Genomic DNA, 17,703 nt, shown 5'->3' with positions numbered 1-17,703 from the left:
CAGGTAGAGGCGAGCCGGAGACACGGGGACCCGGCCCATCGGGGAGTACCTCCCCTTTCTTCGCCTGCTCGCAGACCGCGCAGACGAGCGGGGCGAGATGACCAGGTGGGAGGGTGCAGTTAACTCTTTAGCTCCCAAATGAAAACGGAAAGCGGGAGACAGAGGGAGTAGCTAGAGAAGAGGCGTAACCTCGGGTGAGTGTTTTGTGTGGAAGATTATGAAAATGGGACCTGTGAGGTTGTAGTTGGAAATGATCACGGGAAGAATAAATGAAGGAGTACGGGACGCCAAACTGCTTGGCGTTGGGCCGGAGCGCCGTGGGGTTAGTCTGCCCTCTAGTGGTCATCCGGATTCATTAACCGTACTGCGCCGTCAACCTCGCCGGCCTCGAGCCTAAGCAGGGTCTCCCTTAGCAAAAATTTCAAGAGGACCGTCTGTGTCAGGTGCCAGTCAAATGCCGACAGCACAGGGATGAAACACACACACGCACACATATGCTCCAAAAGGTGACACATCATCATAACACAATTTAAGCACCGCAAAGGAGACAGGGATATGTCCAGAGACAGAGATGTGGGCTATTCATTCTACCTGGATTGGAGCCAGGAAAACCTCCGAAGAGAAGAAACACAACATGGGTAAAAGGATGAGGAAGGGCGTTTGGGGTCGGAGCAATGGCTCAGCGGTTTAAGAACATTCGCTGCCCTGTCAGAGGACCAGAGGACCAGAGTTCGGTTTCCAGCATCCACAGTGGCTCACAAACAACAGTAATTCCTGCGCCAGGGGGTTCTACACCTCTGGCCTGAGAGCATGCACACCTCCGATACAAACACATACACATGAGGATTTAAATAAATCCAGTTAAGAAAGGGAAGAAGATATCGTGTAGAGAGGACAAAATGTTGAAGTCTATTTTCTATGCATGAAGTGTTAGGAAGTTTTTTGTTTTTTAAGTTTTTTTGGTTTTTTTCTCCATTTTATTTAATTGTCCATACTTAAACGACAACAACAACAACCCTAGATGGCTGGATGGTGCTGAGTCTTTAATCGCAAGAACGTCTGAGTCCGAGGCCTGGGAAGCCAGAAAGCATCTGGGATGGTCTGTGCACTCTGTATTCAGATGCTGATTTCTGTGCCCTGAGATCAGGGTGTTGTCATTTCTATGAAGAATCTCCTGTCGAGGGGCATAGGAGGAGATGAGGGAGAAAGTGTGGGATTGGGAAGGGAAGAGGGAGGGGACTACAGCTGGGATACAAAGTGAATAAATTGTAGTTAATATAAAAAATAAAAATTTAATTAAAAATATCTCCTGCCTCAGTGTTGTGTAAAAATTGTTCTCCATCATCTCTCATTGGTTAGTAAAGAGCTGGTCAAGCCTGTAGCTGGGCAGAGAGGACAGGAGGCAGGACTTTTGATCTCAGTCAGGAGGGTCTCAGGTAGGGAGCAGAAAAGAAAAGGAGGAGGAGGTGGCCATGTGGAGGTCACCATGAGGACAGACAGATGGAGCAGAACCAGCCAAGGTGAGACTGAGATGTCAAAGGACACAGGCATGTGGCTAGAAAGTAGCCAGGTTAGAATAGACGTGTTAGACTAGATCAATATCTGTCCAGCTTAGTGCTCAAAGCTCATTAATAAATGTGAAAGGTCTCTGCGTCATTATTTGGATATAGAAAAAAAAAACATTACAGTTTTTCTACAATCCACTGAAGCTGCAGTTTCAGGCCATTGTCAACCATGGTGTCAGGTGTTTGGGAACATACCTGTAGTCTGCCAGTACAGGGGTGTGTCCTCCTGACCGCCAAGCCCTCTTTCCCATCTCCTGATTTAAAAAAAAAAAGAAAGTTTTGGAACTGGAGAGATGGCTTAGAGGTTAAGAACACTGGCCTTTGTTTTTAAAGGTCCTGAGTTCAAGTCCCAGGAATCACATGGTGGCTCACAACCATTTATAATGAGTTCTGGTGTGCAGGCACAGGTGCAGGCAGAATACTGTATAAATAAATAAATCCTTTAAGAAAAGTTTTACTGTGTGTGTGTGTGTGTGTGTGTGTGTGTGTTGTGTGTGTGCAGCTGCCCTAAGAGGCCTGAAGAGGGCTTTTCATCCCCTAGAGCTAGAGTTGTAAGCAGTTGTGATCCATCCACACAGGGGCTGGGCTCCTAACTTGGACCTAGGTCCTCTGTAGCAGCAGCAAGCACTCTTAACCACTTAGCCCTCTATTTTTCTAGAAATATTGAAAAGTTAGCAACCTAGGCGCTGCATCCCTTTATGCACAATCGATGGGAACGATGCCACGACCTCCCTAATGATGGATCATCATGGTTTCTACCCACCTTATTTCACTCAGGTACATTCCCTGACTGCTATAGGAGTTTGTACGTTTAATTCTGATCTAGAAAATGGGAATGACAGCAGGAAGTGGGGCAGAGGAAATGGGATCAGTAAAGCTTTGTGTGACGAGTATAATGTGTTATGTAGGGCTCTGAGAAGAGAGGGATCTAAGGAACATCGATGTCTTTAGTCGGGAAACTAAAGCAAGAATTTGAGGTGCTTACAGATACCCAGGTAGAGGCTCTCATATGTCTCTGATAAAGCCGGAAATGGCTGGACTGGAAACATTGTTAGGTTGGTGAACTCTGGCCAGTATGGTGGAAACAGCTAAAAATGATGATGGATTATTTTTTAAGATGAGCAAAGAGGGGGCTGGAGAGATGGCTCAGTGGTTAAGAGCAATGGCTGGTCTTCCAGAAGACTCTGGTTCAATTCCCAGCACCCACATGGCAGCTCACAACTGTCTGTAACTCCAGTTCCAGGGATCCGACCCTCTCACAAATGCAGACAAAACACCAATGTACATAAAATAAAAGTAAATAAATTTTAAAAGAAAGATGAGCAAAGCTAATCTAATCAGGAAGTTTTAACAACTGTCAGCGAAGGTTGAAGGTGAAGTTGTAGAAATAAGGCCTGTTGCTGCAATGAAATCAATGGATGGTTAGTATTCCTTTCCTCCTCCCTCCCTTCCCCTTCCACAGCATCCACACCAACCTCCTACCCTATTTCTGTAGGGTAGCAATGTCCTCATGGGCTTCAAAAGTCCCTCCTCACTCTATGCCTTCGTGTAGTGATTGTCAGGTCAAACTTGTGGTCTCGGTGATGCCAGGCCTCAGCAAAGGCACTGGTGTTATTCAGCATGCATACAGCTCCCGGTAGCTGGTCCAGGTCTCCACCAGGTTAACACTGGGAGAGGTGTGTGCCAGCCTTGAGGCCGCCACAGTGTCAGACTACAGACTATATGCTGGACATGATCTTAATGGTGGCGAGAGTAGCACTGCCATTTTTTAGGAACCACCATCAGCATGGCACAAGAGGCACCAAAGCCCTGTGTTTACTTACCATGGTGAAGTTATATTTTACCATGTGGTTGGCTAGCTCAAAGTAAGCACTGGTGGTTGTTGTTGCAAAAGAATGAGAATCCCAACAGTTCTGTTTTACCAGTAAAGACTCAGGAGCCAGATGCTGGGGTGAAAACCTGCTAGCTCAGAGAGGCAGAGAAAGCACCCGGCTGACCTTCCTTCTCTGCTCCATTCCTCATGGAAAAAGCCCAAAAGGCTCTCTAGCTCAGCTGACAGCCCAGGAGGAAAAGGTCAAAAAAACCCAAGGCCAAAGCGTTGTTGACTCAAAGCTCAAAAAGCCCCAAAACCCAGAGAGCTAAAGCTCAAGAGATAGAGAGCTAAACTTCCTTCTACTTCTCCACACTGTCTTAAATACCCCTCAACTCAAACTCCCTCCTACTCTTTAATCTGTTAGCTGGTTTGCTCTGCCTCTTGGCCTAGGGTTAACTTTATTAAATCCGGTGTACAGAAAACTCTTGGATTAAAGGTGTATCCTAGTGATGGCTGAACCATACCATAATCACCTGTTTACAATAAACAGAACTTTCTTGTATTAAAGGCGTGTGGTAGGGCCAAACCACACTAAACAAGAAACAGGGTTTTACAGTTCACAATTTTGAGATTCACAATGGGATCAAATATCCTGCAACAGGTAATCTTTGCTGAAGAAACCTGCTCCTGATGGCTTTCTCAGTCTAGAAGTCAGGGGCGTGTGAAACTGTAGGAAGATGGACATGAAAATCTGCCAAATGGAAGAGAAACAGCAGTAGAAGACATGATTTGGCTAAGAAGACAATTACTATGACAGGTATCACAGATGACCTCATTGCCTGCCATGAAATTTCAGTCAGGGCTGCAGGGTCGTGTAGAGACTGTGGAGTTGTAGGGTTCAAAGATGGCTGTGAAGACCTGGGCCTTTGCTAAGTGAGGAACTCTAGCTGTAATCAACAGAGAAACGTTTAGCAGCAAGGAGAACCTAAAGCCAGTTTCCTGCCAAAGGTATGGAAAAATAAGACTAGCACCTGCTAGTTAGCTTGTCTAACTTAAATTCCATTTAAGATGAAGTCATCGATCTCAATGTCCGTGGCTATTTGGCAGCATCTCCCTTATCTGTACTGGTACAAACTTCATCAGTAATTGTGGGTTCTCTTATTTTTCTTTATTTAAAAATTGTTTTTTAAAGATTTATTTATACAGTATTCTGCAGACCAGAAGAGGGCACCAGATCTCATTATAGAGAGATTGTGAGCCACCACGTGACTCCCAGGAATTGAACTCAGGACCTCTGGAAGAGCAGCCAGTGCCCTTAATCTCTGCGCCACATCTCCAGGTTCTGTGTGCTCCGTCTTTAATAACTACTGCCACCACACACTTGTTGGCCCCTGTCTCACTAAATGAGATATTGAAGAAGTCATTTCCTGCGATGGTCTAGTCACTTGGCATGTGGCCAACAGACTGGCCAGTGTGGACAGAGAGGCACTCCTGCAAGGTGCTCCAGGTGAGGAGGCAAAGCCAATAGAGGGACGCACCAAGTCCTGGTTACCTTCCATGTAAGCTAAGAATTGGGTAAATAATGCACTGAGGCCCTGGAACCAGAGTACAGACAGCTGTGAGCCACTATTCTAAGTGATGAGAACTGACACCCTCTCCTGAAAGAGTAGCAAGTGCTCTTGACTGCTGAGCCGTCTCTCCAGCCCCTACATTAACTTCATATATATATATATGCATATATGAAGTATAATATATGTATATATATGTAGATACATATATATGTGTATATATGTATATATATACACTTCGTATATATATAATAGAGGCAGGGTTTTTCTCTGTGAAGCCCTGGCTGTCCTGGAACTTACTCTGTAGACCAGGCTGGTCCCAAATTCAAAGATCCGCCTGCCTCTGGCCTCCCTAGTGCTGGGATTAAAGGCGAGTGTCACCACACTCGGTTTAAAGATTTATTTTAAGTTATGTGTATGTGTGTGTAGGTGCTTTTGTGTGAGGGCCTCAGATGGCAGAAGATAGTAGATGAATTCCAGTTCCCCCAAAGAGCAGAGTGTACTGCTGAGCCATGTCTGAGCTAGGTCTCCAGCCGGAATTAAAAAAAAAAAAAAAAAAAAATCTAAAGGCGAGCCTCATCCTTGATAGTAGAAATCCAGAATGGGTACCTTTCTGAGAAGATAAACTGTTGTTTGTTTGTTTGGGATCTCACGTTGTAGACCTATCTGGCACGGACTGGTTAGGTAACACAGGCTGACCTTGAATTCACAGAGAGCCCTCTGCCGTCGTGAAAAAAATGTGCTGCTGCCTTGACTCGAGTCGTGTTCCTGGGTGTCCCCACACGCACAGCGTGCACAGCGAGTTCAGAGAACAGGCAGAAACTGCTGCCCGCCCTCCGCCCTCCCACGCGGGCCTCGGGGGCGGGACTGCTGACCCCGGAGGATGTTCTTGATTTCAGTTTAGGTAACGTTAGGTTGCTCGGAAGGAATACAATGCCTACGGAAGGAAATAACACATCAGTATTTGTATCGCGCAATTTAGGGTCGCTGGGGGTGGATTGGTGCTTGGTTGGGAGAGGGGAAATACACGATCAGAACACTGCATGAAAATATCTTCAATAAAAAGAACTAGATAGCAGTAATAATACCGAAGGAATAATGGTAGCGAATGGAACTACATTATTTCTGATTATTTTATAGGGTAAAAGTTATGTTTTCAGGTGAGGGGACACGCCAGAGATAGCTAAGGGATTACAGCTCGGGCGACATTAACAAGCACTATGGTAAACCTGAGTGACTAAGCAAGGCCCAGTCTGAAAGTTTTTCTTTTTTATTTTTTTTTTTTTTGGAGAAGAAAATAATTTTATTTCTTGCTGTAGAAAAGTTTACTTCTACTATAAAAATGAGACATACAAGTACGCAAGAAAAGGAATAGTCTCCGATAGCAGAGGATGGTTTCGATCCATCGACCTCTGGGTTATGGGCCCAGCACGCTTCCGCTGCGCCACTCTGCTACCCACTGCTTAACGGCTCTATATTTCCATAGAAGACCTTACTTAGTTCACTGTCCGTAATTCCGCGCGCCCTCTACCGGCCGCGGGGGGAATTGCCATCGTCTCCGTTGTGTCCTTTTATTGGCTGGTTCCTGATACAGGGCATAGCTCATTGGTCAACTCATTGACCAATAGCCACGAGGGAAGGCGGGAGGTGGGAGCCTATCGCGCGGGGGTTTGTTGGGACGCGCAGGCCGGACGTTCTTCCACCGGCCCGAGTCTTCCAGGGAAAGGGCGGCTGAGTGGCCTCCATTGTTCAGGATTAGGCGAGCCATGAGGTGAGGGGACGGGGGTGCCTGAGAGTTTCTGCGGAAGCCTCGGGAGGGCGGGCTGAGACGGTGTCCGAGGCTCCGGGCGGCTCGGTGGGCGCTGGCGGCGAGCGCGGCCGCGCGGCGCGTGCGGAGGTGGAGGCGGGCGGAGGCGGGGAATCGGCCCGGGCTGGCCGGCCGCCGCGTGGGCTCGGGCGTCTCGGGAGGAGGAAGGGGAGGAGTCCTCACGGGCCTTTCCGGTGCGCCCTGGCCGGCCGACGGCCCGGCAACTGTTTGAATAAAGGAGAAGGCGCGGCCCTCTGACTATGAGGACTGGGGAGCCTCCCGGTCGGGGGATGCTGAGCGGGGTGTGTGTGTCAGGCCCCGGAACCCGCATTTTCCCGACGTGGGCTTCGGTAAGATGCGGAATTAGGAGTCGGCTGTGGTGCCAGCTGCAGTCGCGGCACTTGGGAGGTGAGGCGGGAGATGCCCGAGACCGCCGTCCCCAAAACCCAAAGAAAAAAGTCCGGAATTCGGATGTCCAGGGGGGGGGGGGGGGCGGGGCACCACTGGGCATCGGAAAGTGAGCGTGGAAACTCTGCTTCCGTAGTTGGGATCGGGTGAGGTGAGTCAAGTTGAAATTACGTGGTCGGGATGACGAAGACGTTTTTCAGCGAAGTGAGAGTGAAATGCCTGTGTTTTTAGGGGTGACAGAGGACGTGGTCGTGGTGGGCGCTTTGGTTCCAGAGGAGGCCCTGGAGGAGGGTGAGTTTGGCCTTGCCATGGTTTGTTTTCAGTCATCGAGATGAAGTTTGGAGTGGACTGTTGTAGTTGGGTTCCCCTGATGTCCTGCCAAGTGAACCTGGCATTTTGCTAAGAATGATACCACTCAGCGACTCTTGAATTCTTAAGACAAAATTGGTGCATTGTGTACCTCTCCCTTGCTTTCTCTTGAATAATCTTGGATTGTTTTCCTGTTTCAGGTTCAGGCCTTTTGTGCCCCATATCCCTTTTGATTTCTATTTGGTGAGTATTCTGGCTTTGGAGGACTTTCCTGGCCCCTGCCCACTGGCAGATGGAGAAATGAAGCCCAGAATCTCCTTGTTAGTGAAGTCAGATACTGTTTGGAGTAGGAGCAAGAGCAAGATGTGTAGTCTGTTTGAGAGAGGGTCTTCCTCTGTTTGCTTGTCTGGCCTGAGACTCACTGTATAGACCAAGCTGACTGCAAATTCACCATCCTCCTGCCTCATCCTGCTGAGTGCTGGCACTGCCCCTTCTGGCTCAAGTTTTTACTTGCTTAGTTTGAATGCTAGAGATTTGAACCCCGGAGCTTGAGCATGCTAGACATATAACCCCAACTCCTAGTTCTAGTTTACTAGCCTTGTACTTACTGTACATCACTGTCCGCCGACAGATCTATAGATACAGACATATAACATGGCCCTAGCAGAGGACGCACGTTTGATTCTCAGCACTCACATTGCAGTATACATGTGTTTGTGACTAGTTCCTGAGGATCTTATGTCTCTGACTTCCATGGGCGTCTGCCCACGGGGTGCGCGCGCACACACACACACACACACACACACACACACACACACACACTCACACACACACACTGTGGCACTCACATCTATGTTAATAAATAGTAAAAAGCAAGCCAGGTCACCTGCCAGTCTGCGGAGTGACTGTAGTTGTTTTGTAATCCCAGGAATGGAAGCCTGATGCAGGAAGATCACGTTCAGGGTTCGAGGCCATCCTAGGCTACCACAGTGAACTGTTTCAACAAGATCAGAACAGTGTAAACAGGGCAGGGAAGATAATGTAGATTGATTGTAATATTTGTTCTGGAAAATAGTTATCTTTTTAAAAGTATTTTAGGATTTATTTGTTTGTTTATTTTGAGGCAGTGTCTGCCTATATAACCCTGGCTGGTGTGGTACTCACGGAGGTCCACCTGGCTCTGCCTGCCCAGTGCTGGGATTACAGGGAGGACCACCACACCTGACTCAGCCTTTCTCTTACTTTAAAGTGCTTTGGGGCTCAGTTGGTAGAGTGCTCACTCAGCATGCACAGAGCCCTGGGCATTTCATATCCAGGTATGGTGATGCCCAACTGTAATCCACACACACGGAATGTAGGGGCGGAGGATGAGTTTACAGTCATCCTCAGCTACATAGCAAGCTCAGGCCAGCTATGTTATATAACACCCTGTCTCAAAAAATAACGGAACAACAGAGTAATGAGAACTTGAATTAGGTTGTTCTTATTTGTATTTGGAATTGAACATCTGAAGGAGTTAAAAACAAGTGTTGCAAGGTGTAATGGCTTTAAGATGGGAATAGATGGAGAAAGTAGAATCAGATGTACAACTTTCTGGTGGGGGAGATGCTTTTCTAAAGATTTATGTTTGAGTGTCTCTCTGTGTATATTTGCACTGTACACATGCCTAGTGCCAGTGGAAGCTGCAGAGGGGTCAGAGTCCTCGGGATTGCAGTTAACTGGTGGTTCTGAGCCCCAGGGAGGTGCTAGGAATTGAACCTGGGCCCTTTAAGAACATCCAGTGCTAAGCCTTCTTTCCAGCCCTTTTATCATCATCACCATTTTAAAATGATATATTTTTATTTTATGTGTGTTGGTATTTTGCCTCCATATATGTCTATGTGAGGGTGTTAGATCCACTGGAACTGGAATTACAGACAGTTGTGAGCCACCATGTGGGGGGTGAAAATTGAACTTGGGTCTTCTGGAAAAGCAGCCAGTGTTCTTAACTGCTGAGTCATCTCTCCAGTCCCGCCATCTCTATTTATTCTTTCATTCATTTATTCATTTATGGATTTTCGAGACAGGGTTTCTCTGTGTAGCCTTGGCTGTCCTAGACTCGCTTTGTATACCAGGCTGGCCTTGAACTTACAGAGATCCATCTGTCTCTGCCTTCCTGAGTGCTGGGATTACAAGCATGCACCACTGTACCCAGCTTTCTATTTTTATTTTTTAAAACGTGTTTATTTATTTTACATTTATTGCTACATGTACATCACAGTGAATGTGTGGTGACCAGAGGACAGCTTACAGGATTTGGTTTCCTGTGTGGGTCTCAGGAATTGATGACTCAGGGCCTTTGTTACTAAGCCATCTCACGGGGTCCTGTTTATATACTTTTTGAGACCAGGTCTCATGAAGCCCAGGATGGTTTTGAATTGCTGATTCCCCTGCCTGTCTTCAAAGTGCTAGGACTGTAAGTGTACAGCATTTTTTTTGTTGTTGTTGTAGTATCAGGAAAAAACAAATTCCTGTGTGTATATTTTTTCTTTATTTGTTTTTGTTTATTTGTTTTGCTTTGTTTTTTCAAGATAGGGTGTCTGCTTAGTCCTTGCTGTCTTGGAACTTGCTCTGTAGATCAGGCTGCCCTTGAACTCACAGAGATGATTATTATTATTTTTTATGTAATTAAATTTATTTATTTATGTAATTGATGTAAATGTGTGCTCTCTCTCTACACATACACCCTGCAGGCCAGAAGAGGGCATCAGATACCAGTGTAGATGGTTGTGAGCCACCATGTGGTTACTGGGAATTGAACTCAGGACCTCTGGAAAAGGAGCCAGTGGTGCTCTTAGCTGCTGAGCTGTCTCTCTAGTTCTTCTTCTGTGTATTATTTTTGGTAAATAACATATTTTAATTGCTGATTTAGTGTGAAATGGCTTTTCCCCGGGTCAAGCCAGCACCTGATGAAACCTCCTTCAGTGAAGCCTTGCTGAAGAGGAACCAGGACCTTGCCCCCAATTCTGCTGAGCAGGTATGTGCTTTCCTGAGGCTGTGTTAAGAGCCTAAAGAATTAAAAAGCTAATACTCCCATCTGGTTAAGAATTGTTGTCTTGCCTTGGATTGTAGGCCAGTGGTGGATACTTGAGGCCCTAGGTTTGTTGCCCATCAAAGCTATTATCAGAGCCCAAACTCCTTGGGTGTTTAATTATTCATGTTCTTCTTGTGGGTGGAGAGTCTTATGATGATATAAATAGATTAAATATATATGTTGTGTGTTATTTTTGGCCATATGATATTTTTACTTTGTGATGTTTTCAGGCTTCTATCCTTTCTTTGGTGACAAAAATAAACAATGTGATTGACAACTTGATTGTGGCTCCAGGGACATTTGAAGTGGTGAGTTTTCGATGACTTAATTCTAAGAAAGGGCATCCTTGATGGTATGGAAATTTCCTTGGCTCTTTCCTGTTAATGTTTCAGTTGTCTGTTGTCCAAGTCAAATCCTAAAGTGAAAAGTACAGTGGAATTCTGGAATTCCTGATCTTGAGGACAAGCTTTGTATGGTCAGCTAGCCATGCCCAGCCTTTTATGTGTGGTTGTTTGGGGAATGTTATTTCATTCATTGAAGCTGCTTCCACATCTGGGTAGCAACTGAAATAGTTCTGCGAGGACTCAGCACCTTTGTTTTTCTAAACTTCCCTGAAATCTCTTTTCAACAGCAAATTGAAGAAGTCCGACAGGTAGGATCATATAAAAAGGGGACAATGACTACAGGACACAATGTGGCCGACTTGGTGGTAATACTAAAGATTCTGCCGACCTGTGAGTGTCTCTCTTATCTTTCTCATTGGGGTTCGACACAGGGCCTTGGGATGTTAGCTTGTCATGGGTCGCCTGAACCCAGGATCCCTCAGACAGTTTGAAGTTGTGGTTGAATATGTACGTAGTGACCACAGCAGCTGGCCTTATAAACAGATCAGTGTAGGTCAGAGGTTAGCAAGAGTCTCAGCTCACCCTTCTTCATTTGAAAGGTTTTTATAGACTTATTTCTACTAGTGTTATATGTTATGTATTAGTGTTATGAGTGCTGGGATTAAAGTTATCTGCCATCATACCAGGCTCTTTGGTGTTTTGTTTTGTTTTTTTGTGTAAGCTGGGTGGCGGCGGCATACATCTTTAATCCCAGGTGTATATACTTGGGGATTCTTGTTTCCTGGGCCTTCCAAGTTCTCTGTCCAGGCTTTCATTCCCCTTGACAAGAGTATTCATTCTAGTTGAATATACTGTAGTCTGTGGGGTAGAAATATAAATGTCAGGTTGTTGACATAAAATACATACTATAACATACCCTTTTTTTTTCTAATCTAGTGGAAGCTGTTGCTGCCCTGGGGAACAAAGTCGTGGAAAGCCTGAGAGCACAGGACCCCTCAGAAGGTCTGAGTTTGTTGCTGAATATGTATGTAGTAGCCATAAACAAACAATCAGGTTGGGGCCTGGAAAGATGGCTTAGAGGTTAAGAGTACTGGCAGTTCTCCCAAAAGTTCTGAGTTCAATTTCCAGCAATTCATTAGCCATCTATAATGAAATCTGGTGCCACCATCTCTTCTGGTGTGGAGGTGTACATGCAGGCAGAATACTGTATAAATAATAAATAAATAAATCTTTAAAGGGCTAGAGAGTTGGCTCAGCAGTTTAAGAGCACTGGCTCCTCTTGCAGAGGACGCTGTTTCGATTCCCAGCATCCACAGGGTAGCTTATAACTGTCTGGTGTATAACGCAAATAAATCTTTTAAAAAAAAACAAAAGCAAACAAACAAAACAACAACAAAAAAACCCAATCAGGTCATCGTAGGTCAGAGGTCAGCAGGAGCCTCAGGTAGTCACACTTATTTTCTTATATTATGAAAGGTGGGTTATAAGGCAGACTTTCTCTGTAGCCCAGGCTGGCCTCAAATTATATCCCTCCTGCTTCAGCCTCCCATGTGGTAGGATGCACCACTGAGCTCTTGATTTCCATTTTAAAACTGTAATTGAGAAATTACCCTCAGCTTGAACTTGTATTACTTTTTTGTATGTGTGTGATATTGAGATGAACTCAGTGCCTGTCATACATGCTGGGAAATCTGTCTGCCGCTGAGTTTCATCTCCAGGTCTCTTGTTGCTTCTGGTCTCATGTTTTGTCTTGTCCTTCTCCCCTACCTTTTGAGATAGGGTATCATGAAGTCAGGTTGGTCTGACACACCTGATGGTCTCCTGTTGCCACCTTCCAGTTACTGGTATCCAAGCTCTTATTGGCGTTTTTTGGTTCATGCTTGTAATCCCAGAACTTGGACGGCATAAGCAGGAGGATGTGGAGTTTGAGACCAGTCTTCGATACATACACATCTTGTCTTAAAAACTAACTCACTAGGGCTGGAGAGATGGCTCACAGGTTAGGAACACTGGCTGTTCTTCCAAAGGTCCTGAGTTCAATTCCCGGCAACCATATGGTGGCTCACAACACAACCATCTGTAACAAGATCTGGTGCCTGCAGGCACAAATGTAGATAGAACACTAAATAAATAAATAAATAAATAAATAAATAAATAAATAAATAAGAAAGATCTGGTGCCTGCAGGCACAAATGTAGATAGAACACTATATAAATAAATAAATCTATCTATCTATCTATCTATCTATCTATCTATCTATCTATCTATCTATCTATCTATTTATCTATCTATCTTAAACAAACAAACAAAAAACTAACCCACTATCCAAAAACCTACCTGATAAACCAGGTGTGGCACACCTATAACCCCACATTTGGGAAGCTGGGGCAAGGGGATTGGCCAGCCTGAACTATACACATGGTAAGACCTTATGACAAATAAAAAGAAGACTGGGGAGATAGAGCTCAGCTGGTAGAGTGTGTGTCTAGCGTGTGTGAAGTTCTAAGATCAATGTTTAGAATTACATATACCAGGTTTGGTGGTACATTCAGACTCAAGACTAGTTGGTGGAGGAAGGAGGATAAGGAGTTCAAAGTCATCCTTGGCTACTTGATGTGTTGGGAAGCAGCCTGAGCTACATGAGGTCTTGTCTCAAAAGCTTGATGGCTCAGTGGGTGAAGGCACCACCAAGCCTAGATGACCTGAGTTCATTCCCTGGGACCTGCACGGTGGGAGGAGAGAACTGATTCCTGTAGGTGTGCTGAGAGTTCCTACTCTCACACTCTAAATAAACGTAATTTTCTTTTTTTAATATTTATTTATTGTGTATACAATGTTTTGCCTGCATGTATACCTGAATGCCAGAAGATGACACCAGATCTCATTATAGACGGTTATGAGCCGCCATGTGGTTGCTGGGAATTGAACTCAGGACCTCTGGGAGAGCAAGCAGTGTTCTTAACCTCTGAGTCATCTCTCCAGCCCCCTAAACGTAATTTTCTTAAAAAAAGCAAAACAGAACAAGTATGTTTTACATTTTTTTTATTATTTTGTTCTTTTAGTTTTGACCATGCTGACTAATGAAACTGGCTTTGAAATTAGCTCTTCTGATGCTACAGTGAAAATTCTCATTACAACAGTGCCACCTAATCTCCGAAAACTGGATCCAGAACTCCATTGTAAGTCTCTCCCTCTCCCCGTTGTTAGAAGTATTGGGGTGGGGTGAGACAGACAGCTGGATACCCAAAGCTTTGAAGCTTTCTGGAAATCTTAGTGTTTAGTCACTGTGAAGGAGTTTTCCTTTCCTCATAGTTTGTAAGTAGTTTTACCAGCTTCCTGGTGAGTTTTCAAAGCATTAAAAAGGATTGCAGAAAGGGCTGGAGAGATGGTTCAGAGGTTAAGAGCACTGAGTATTCTTCTAGAGAACCTGGGTTCAATTCCTAGCACCCACATGGCAGCTCACTACTCTTTGTAGTTCTAGCATCTGAAACCCTCACCCAGACATATATATAGGCAAAACACCAATGCACATGAAATAAAAATAAATTATTAGGGCTGGAAAGGTGGTTCAGCGGTTAAGAGCACCCTTCCAGAGGTTCTGAAATCAATTGCCAGGTAACACATGGTGGCTCATAGCCATTGATACTGGGATCTGATGCCCTCTTCTGGCATGCAGGTGTACATGCAGAGCATTCATTAACATAAAATAAATAAATCTTTAACAAACAATAAATTATTAGCCGGGGGCATTGTGGTGTGAGCCTTAATCCCTGCATTTGGGAGGCAGAGGCAGGCGGATCTCTGTAAGTTCAAGGACAGCTTGTTCTACAAAGCAAGTTCCAGGACAGTCAGGGCTACACAGAGAAACCAATCCTGTTTTGAAAAACCCAAAATAAATACTTTAAGACTAGTTAGTTAATTATAAAAAAAGAAAAGGATTGCAGAAGAAAAAAAATCTTAAAAAAGGTAAAAAGTAAAAGCCAGTATAAATGTTTGTGAAGGGAAATTGACTATTGGAAAAAGATGTGCATATTGCCTGTTTTCACAGTTGCCTAGAGAGAAATGGTGGTGTTTGGACAAGTGTCATGACACTGCAACATAGGACAGCTGGCTGCTGTAGCTTTGCACATTTCCAGCTGGGTATTGGGGTTGCTGAGTTGACACTTAGCCTGTTGTACTTGTCTTCAGTGGACATTAAGGTGTTGCAGAGTGCCTTAGCAGCCATCCGACATGCCCGCTGGTTTGAAGAAAATGCTTCTCAGTCCACGTGAGTCTCATTGGTCATTTGTATAAGAGTAATAGTAACACATACTTCCCAGCCCCTACTTCCTCAGACAGAACTATTTCAGATGTGATGTTTGGGCTTTGAGTTTTACGTGAGTATAAACAAGATTGAAGGAGCATAAATTGATATTTTGTGTGTGCCTGCATGGGTGTGTGCACTTCAGAGTCATGTAGCCTGAGGACAAGTTTAAGGAGTTCTCTCATGTGAGTGTTGGGGACTGAGCTCAGGTTTGTCAGACTTATGGGACAAATGCTTTTCTCTGCTGAGCAGCTGGTGGGCACTGTATGGGTAGTTCATGAAAGAGCATCCATCTGACTCCTCAGATCAACTACTCTAACCACTGGCTCTCTTACATTCAGAGTTAAAGTTCTCATCCGATTGCTGAAGGACTTACGGATTCGTTTTCCTGGCTTTGAGCCTCTCACACCCTGGATCCTTGACCTACTTGTAAGTGAAAAGGGATGGCTGAGGGTGTAGCTCTGTGTAAAGTGCTTGTCCGGTATGTGAGAGGTTCCTGATTCAATTGCCAGCACTGCAGAAAGGAACAAGGGTGTGTTTGAGTCACTCTTCATCTATTGTTCATTCATTCATTCATTTTTTGAGTCAGGGTTTCCTCTGGTTATCAGTAGAACTCGATTTGTAGATCAGACTGGCCTTGAACCCAGATCCATTGCCTTTGCCTCCAGCTTGAATCTTTTTTTTTTTTTTTTTTTGAGACCGAGTTTCTTTGTGTAGCCCTGGCTGTTCTGGAACTCACTCGGTAGACCTGGTTGGCTTCAAATTCAGAGATCTGCCTGCCTCTGCCAGAATTTAAGGTGTGTGCCACTGTGCACAGCTAGCTTGATTACTCTTAAACCACCGATATCAATGAGGTTTAAGAGAAATTTTGGTCAGTCTTAAGGAGGCTGAGGCAGGAGTGGTATGAGATCCAGGTGATTAAGGGAGACCCTGTCTTAACAACAAAACAAAAGTTTAGTAGGCGAACAGTCTGGGAAGATTGAAAGTTCACTGCTTCATTGAGGTTTTAGTATTCAGTGGAAATAGTTACTGCGATCAGCTCATTATTGTTAGGACTAGTTTTCGTCACAGCTTGAAGGTGTAGTTTGTTTGAACATAGAATTGCCAGTTGGTAGCATACCTACCAGATTCACTCTCTTCCAGGGGCACTATGCTGTGATGAATAATCCCACCAGACAGCCTTTGGCCCTGAATGTGGCATACAGGTATAACTCGCTCCTCTGGGTTTGGTTGTAAGCTGTTTTGTGTGATTTGTTTCTAAGTGTGTTTATGTTTCAGGCGCTGCTTGCAGATTTTGGCTGCAGGACTGTTTCTGCCAGGGTCAGTGGGCATCACTGACCCCTGTGAGAGTGGTAACTTCAGGGTACACACAGTCATGACCCTAGAACAGCAGGTATTAACACAACTATGAAATGGGGTTTTGGCCAGAAGGCAAAGGACCAGGGGATCCTTGAGATTAAAAAAAAAAAAATGTCTTCACCTTATTCACATGGGTCTTAGTCATGTATAGTGTGCTTATTTTGGCTCATTTTCCCCTCCTTGTTTTTGAGGATATGGTCTGCTACACAGCTCAGACTCTGGTTCGAATTCTCTCCCATGGAGGCTTTAGGAAGATCCTTGGCCAGGAGGGGGATGCCAGCTGTGAGTTATCTCTGGTGTGGTCTAGGGGTTCTGATCTGTAGAGAAGCTGTCTTGCTTAAGGTGTCCTAATATGTATGGGAATAGCCTAGCTTGTTTTCTGGGCTATTTGTATGAACTGGGTTTTTTTTTTTTTTTTTAAATCCCTGTCACTTCCAGATCTTGCTTCTGAAATATCTACCTGGGATGGAGTGATTGTGACACCTTCAGAAAAGGCTTATGAGAAGCCACCTGAGAAGAAGGAGGGAGAGGAGGAGGAGGAGAATACGGAAGAGCCACCTCAAGGGGAAGAAGAAGAGAGCATGGAGACTCAGGAGTGACCTTCCCTTTACTCTTTTCTGCCCGAGGGAAGAAGAGCCTAAGCCAGCCGCCACGGGGCTTTATATGGTGGCATTTCTGTGGCATAGGTGATAGCAGGAAGGAAAACAAATCGTAAAGAAACGTCATTCCACTGTTTTGATAGTGGCCAAGCAGATAGAGGTCTCCCATTTGTGACTGCATATACCATCCGTTCATCTGTGATGAAGTAGAATGCCACATTCCCAATATTTAAACCTAACCACTCCCAACCAGTACTTTTTGTTGAAATGTTGTAAACTATTAAGTGTCAGGATTTTTTTTCTAAGAAAAAATGATTAAAGTACTTCCTAGTAGGGCTTTTGGTTTATTTTTCTTCAATATGTAGCAACCATTTTTGCCTTCTATACACTTGATTAGAATTCAAGTTGAATCTTTTATTATAAGCACTGAGATTGCTATTTCAAGCTATGTGGATTAAAAGTAATGGACTCCTGGAATCCTCCTGTATTTGAGAGTAAACTGGAATACCATTTAAACACTGATGGTTAATTATCATGTCACCTTGGCCCAAGATA

At 44.7% G+C, this 17,703-nt stretch overlaps 1 protein-coding gene and 1 non-coding gene across 3 annotated transcripts; one reads left to right on the top strand and one right to left on the bottom strand.

Annotated features, from left to right (window-relative positions):
• Positions 1-6,328: 6,328 nt before the first annotated feature.
• Trnam-cau (transfer RNA methionine (anticodon CAU)) lies at positions 6,329-6,400 on the bottom strand. The gene has a single exon. It is a non-coding gene; the product is annotated as a tRNA-Met (tRNA).
• Positions 6,401-6,593: 193 nt separating this feature from the next.
• On the top strand, positions 6,594-17,481 carry Ilf2 (interleukin enhancer binding factor 2). 2 transcript variants are annotated; one of them, XM_055623372.1, is made up of 14 exons: positions 6,594-6,717; positions 7,393-7,452; positions 7,671-7,713; positions 10,382-10,486; positions 10,774-10,851; positions 11,175-11,277; positions 11,824-11,889; positions 13,950-14,066; positions 15,076-15,154; positions 15,532-15,619; positions 16,334-16,395; positions 16,469-16,583; positions 16,741-16,831; positions 16,988-17,481. In XM_055623372.1, the coding sequence occupies exons 1-14, from the start codon at positions 6,713-6,715 to the stop codon at positions 17,146-17,148; spliced, it is 1,173 nt and encodes a 390-aa protein (XP_055479347.1). In that variant the 5' UTR covers positions 6,594-6,712; the 3' UTR covers positions 17,149-17,481. The 2 variants fall into 2 exon arrangements, with proteins under 2 accessions (XP_055479347.1, XP_055479354.1); XM_055623379.1 differs by lacking the exon at positions 6,594-6,717 and adding an exon at positions 6,961-7,103.
• Positions 17,482-17,703: the final 222 nt, after the last annotated feature.

This window comes from Psammomys obesus, unplaced genomic scaffold (assembly GCF_907164565.1).
Source record: "Psammomys obesus unplaced genomic scaffold, mPsaObe1.curated_primary_1811, whole genome shotgun sequence".
Classification (NCBI taxonomy): domain Eukaryota; kingdom Metazoa; phylum Chordata; class Mammalia; order Rodentia; family Muridae; genus Psammomys; species Psammomys obesus.
The sequence above is the reverse complement of the archived record's forward strand: the minus strand, read 5'-3'. Positions and strand labels throughout refer to the sequence as shown.